Raw genomic sequence first — 2,747 nt, forward strand, 5'->3', positions numbered from 1 at the left:
GTCAGCAGAGCATAGCCAAGCAAAGATATGGGTTGAAAGCTTTCCAGATAAGAGCTACAGAGAGAGACACAGCCTACCATTTTTGAGAAAGGAAATGAAGGTCAATATGGATAGAATGGAGAGAAATGGGAGCCATGTGTAGAAGAGGAGATCTAAAAGGTACCTGAGGTCAGTTCCCCCTGAGCCTCCTCCGCCGCCGCCCCTCTGCCAGCGCTCCGGCGCCACCTCGGGCCGGCGGTCCTCCGCGGGAGGGACCGAGGCGGCGGGCGGCCGGGCGAGCGGCTGACGGGGGCGGCGGGGAGGCCGGCTGATCCTGCAGCGCTCGGCGGCGGCTCGTTGTCTCCATGGGGTTGGCCCTCCGCGCCCCTGTGCTCTGAGACAGCAGATTGTGTGTTTATCGAACATTTCCACTGCTGCACAGAGAGCACAAGCATCTTCGGTGGACTTGGAATTCCTGGGGAATTGCCTTTGTGAAAAGTTGGCATAATCCCTTTAAATTCCATCTCTTTTACGTTTTCTATTTTGTTGTGTCTCAAAAAGACGTCAAGAAACCATGAACAGCTTTAGCAATGAAGAGTTTGACTGCCATTTCTTGGATGAAGGCTTTACTGCCAAGGATATTCTGGACCAAAAAATTAATGAAGTTTCTTCTTCTGATGATAAGGATGCCTTCTATGTTGCGGACCTGGGAGACATTCTGAAGAAACATCTGAGATGGTTGAAAGCTCTTCCTCGGGTAACCCCCTTTTATGCAGTCAAATGCAATGATAGCAGAACCATAGTGAAGACACTCGCTGCCATTGGGACAGGATTTGACTGTGCCAGCAAGACTGAAATACAAATGGTGCAGAGTCTCGGGGTGCCCCCAGAGAGGATTATCTATGCAAATCCATATAAACAAGTGTCTCAGATTAAGTATGCTGCCAATAACGGAGTCCAGATGATGACTTTTGATAGTGAAGTTGAGCTGATGAAAGTTGCCAGGGCACATCCAAAGGCCAAGTTGGTTTTGCGGATCGCCACTGATGATTCCAAAGCAGTCTGTCGCCTCAGTGTCAAATTTGGTGCCACACTCAAAACCAGCAGGCTTCTTTTGGAACGGGTGAAAGAGCTAGATATTGATGTCATTGGTGTCAGCTTCCACGTGGGAAGTGGCTGTACTGATCCTGAGACCTTTGTGCAGGCCATCTCTGATGCCCACTGTGTCTTTGACATGGGTGCTGAGGTTGGTTTCATCATGTATCTGCTTGATATTGGTGGTGGCTTTCCTGGATCTGAGGATGTAAAGCTTAAATTTGAAGCGATCACCAGTGTAATCAACCCAGCACTGGACAAGTATTTTCCATCAGACTCTGGAGTGAGAATCATAGCTGAGCCGGGCAGATACTATGTTGCATCAGCTTTCACGCTCGCAGTTAATATTATTGCCAAAAAACTTGTATTAAAGGAACAGACAGGCTCTGATGATGAAGAGGAGTCAACTGATCGGACATTTATGTATTATGTGAACGATGGAGTGTATGGGTCATTCAACTGCATTCTTTACGATCACGCACACGTGAAGCCTCTTCTGCAGAAGAGACCCAAACCAGATGAGAAGTATTATTCATCCAGCATCTGGGGACCGACCTGTGACGGCCTGGACCGCATTGTTGAGCGCTGTAACCTGCCCGAGATGCATGTGGGTGATTGGATGCTCTTTGAGAACATGGGTGCTTACACTGTTGCTGCTGCTTCTACCTTCAATGGATTCCAGAGACCCACCATCTACTATGTGATGTCAGGGCCAACGTGGCAACTGATGCAGCAGATCCGGACTCAGGACTTCCCACCCGGAGTGGAGGAGCCGGACGTCGGTCCCCTGCCCATGTCCTGTGCCTGGGAGAACGGCATGAAGCGGCACTCAGCAGCCTGTGCTTCCACGCATATTAACGTGTAGACACAACTCTTGTAACTGTTAACTGTGAGTTTAGCTTGATTTAAGTGTTTGGGGGGGACCATTTAACTTAATTACTGCTAGTTCTGAGATGTCTATGTGAATAGGGTTGGCACAGGTGCACCAATGTGGAAGACTGGGAGATGGGGTCACACTTATCTGTGTTCCTATGGAAACTATTTGAATATTTGTTTTATATGGATTTTTATTCACTTTTCAAACATGCTACTAAAGGCTTCAACTGCTGAGCAAGCGTTTGTGGCTTGTGTATCAGCAGGATAGGCCAGAAGCTTAGTGTTGTGACCGGTTTTAACAAAAAGGAATAAAGGATCTTGACATAACTTGGCAAAAAAAAAATAAATAAATAAAAAATAAAAGGTACCTGAGGGCCAGGTTTTGAAGGACTCTCTAGCCATGGTTTTATATTAAAAACCAATCCATGAACCTCTAGCTAGAAAAGTTTAAAAGCTAATTATGTGTAAGAAAAGGTTGTTTTCAAATAATAAATGTACACATATGTGTGTGGTAGGTTTGAAATTATTTATAGTTCTTCAAATTTTATTAAATTGTTTTTGTACTGTGATTAAATTTTTTCAAGCAAACTTATTTCTATGTAGGATTTAATATATATGTATATAGAACTCTCTATGTGTATTGCTTAAATGAATGCTTGAGTGCTTGCTAAATCGCTTCAGTCCTATCCTACTCTTTGCGATCCTATGGACTGTAGCCTGTCAGCCTCCTCGGTCTATGGGATTCTCCAGGCAAGAATACTGGAGTGGGTTGCCATGCCCTCCTCCAGGGGATCTTC

The 2,747-nt window shown here is 45.9% G+C and overlaps 1 protein-coding gene across 1 annotated transcript; it reads left to right on the plus strand.

The window, feature by feature from the left end:
* The first annotated feature begins 373 nt into the window (after nt 1–373).
* LOC102400836 (ornithine decarboxylase-like) lies at nt 374–2,277 on the plus strand. Its single transcript, XM_044932655.2, has one exon. The coding sequence runs from the start codon at nt 554–556 to the stop codon at nt 1,937–1,939; it is 1,386 nt and encodes a 461-aa protein (XP_044788590.2). The 5' UTR covers nt 374–553; the 3' UTR covers nt 1,940–2,277.
* Nucleotides 2,278–2,747: the final 470 nt, after the last annotated feature.

Source organism: Bubalus bubalis, chromosome 2 (genome assembly GCF_019923935.1).
Source record: "Bubalus bubalis isolate 160015118507 breed Murrah chromosome 2, NDDB_SH_1, whole genome shotgun sequence".
Lineage (NCBI taxonomy): Eukaryota > Metazoa > Chordata > Mammalia > Artiodactyla > Bovidae > Bubalus > Bubalus bubalis.

Bases quoted from the DNA above. Each gene is read 5' to 3' on its own strand.
- LOC102400836 (XM_044932655.2), top strand. From the start codon at position 554: ATGAACAGCTTTAGCAATGAAGAGTTTGACTGCCATTTCTTGGATGAA.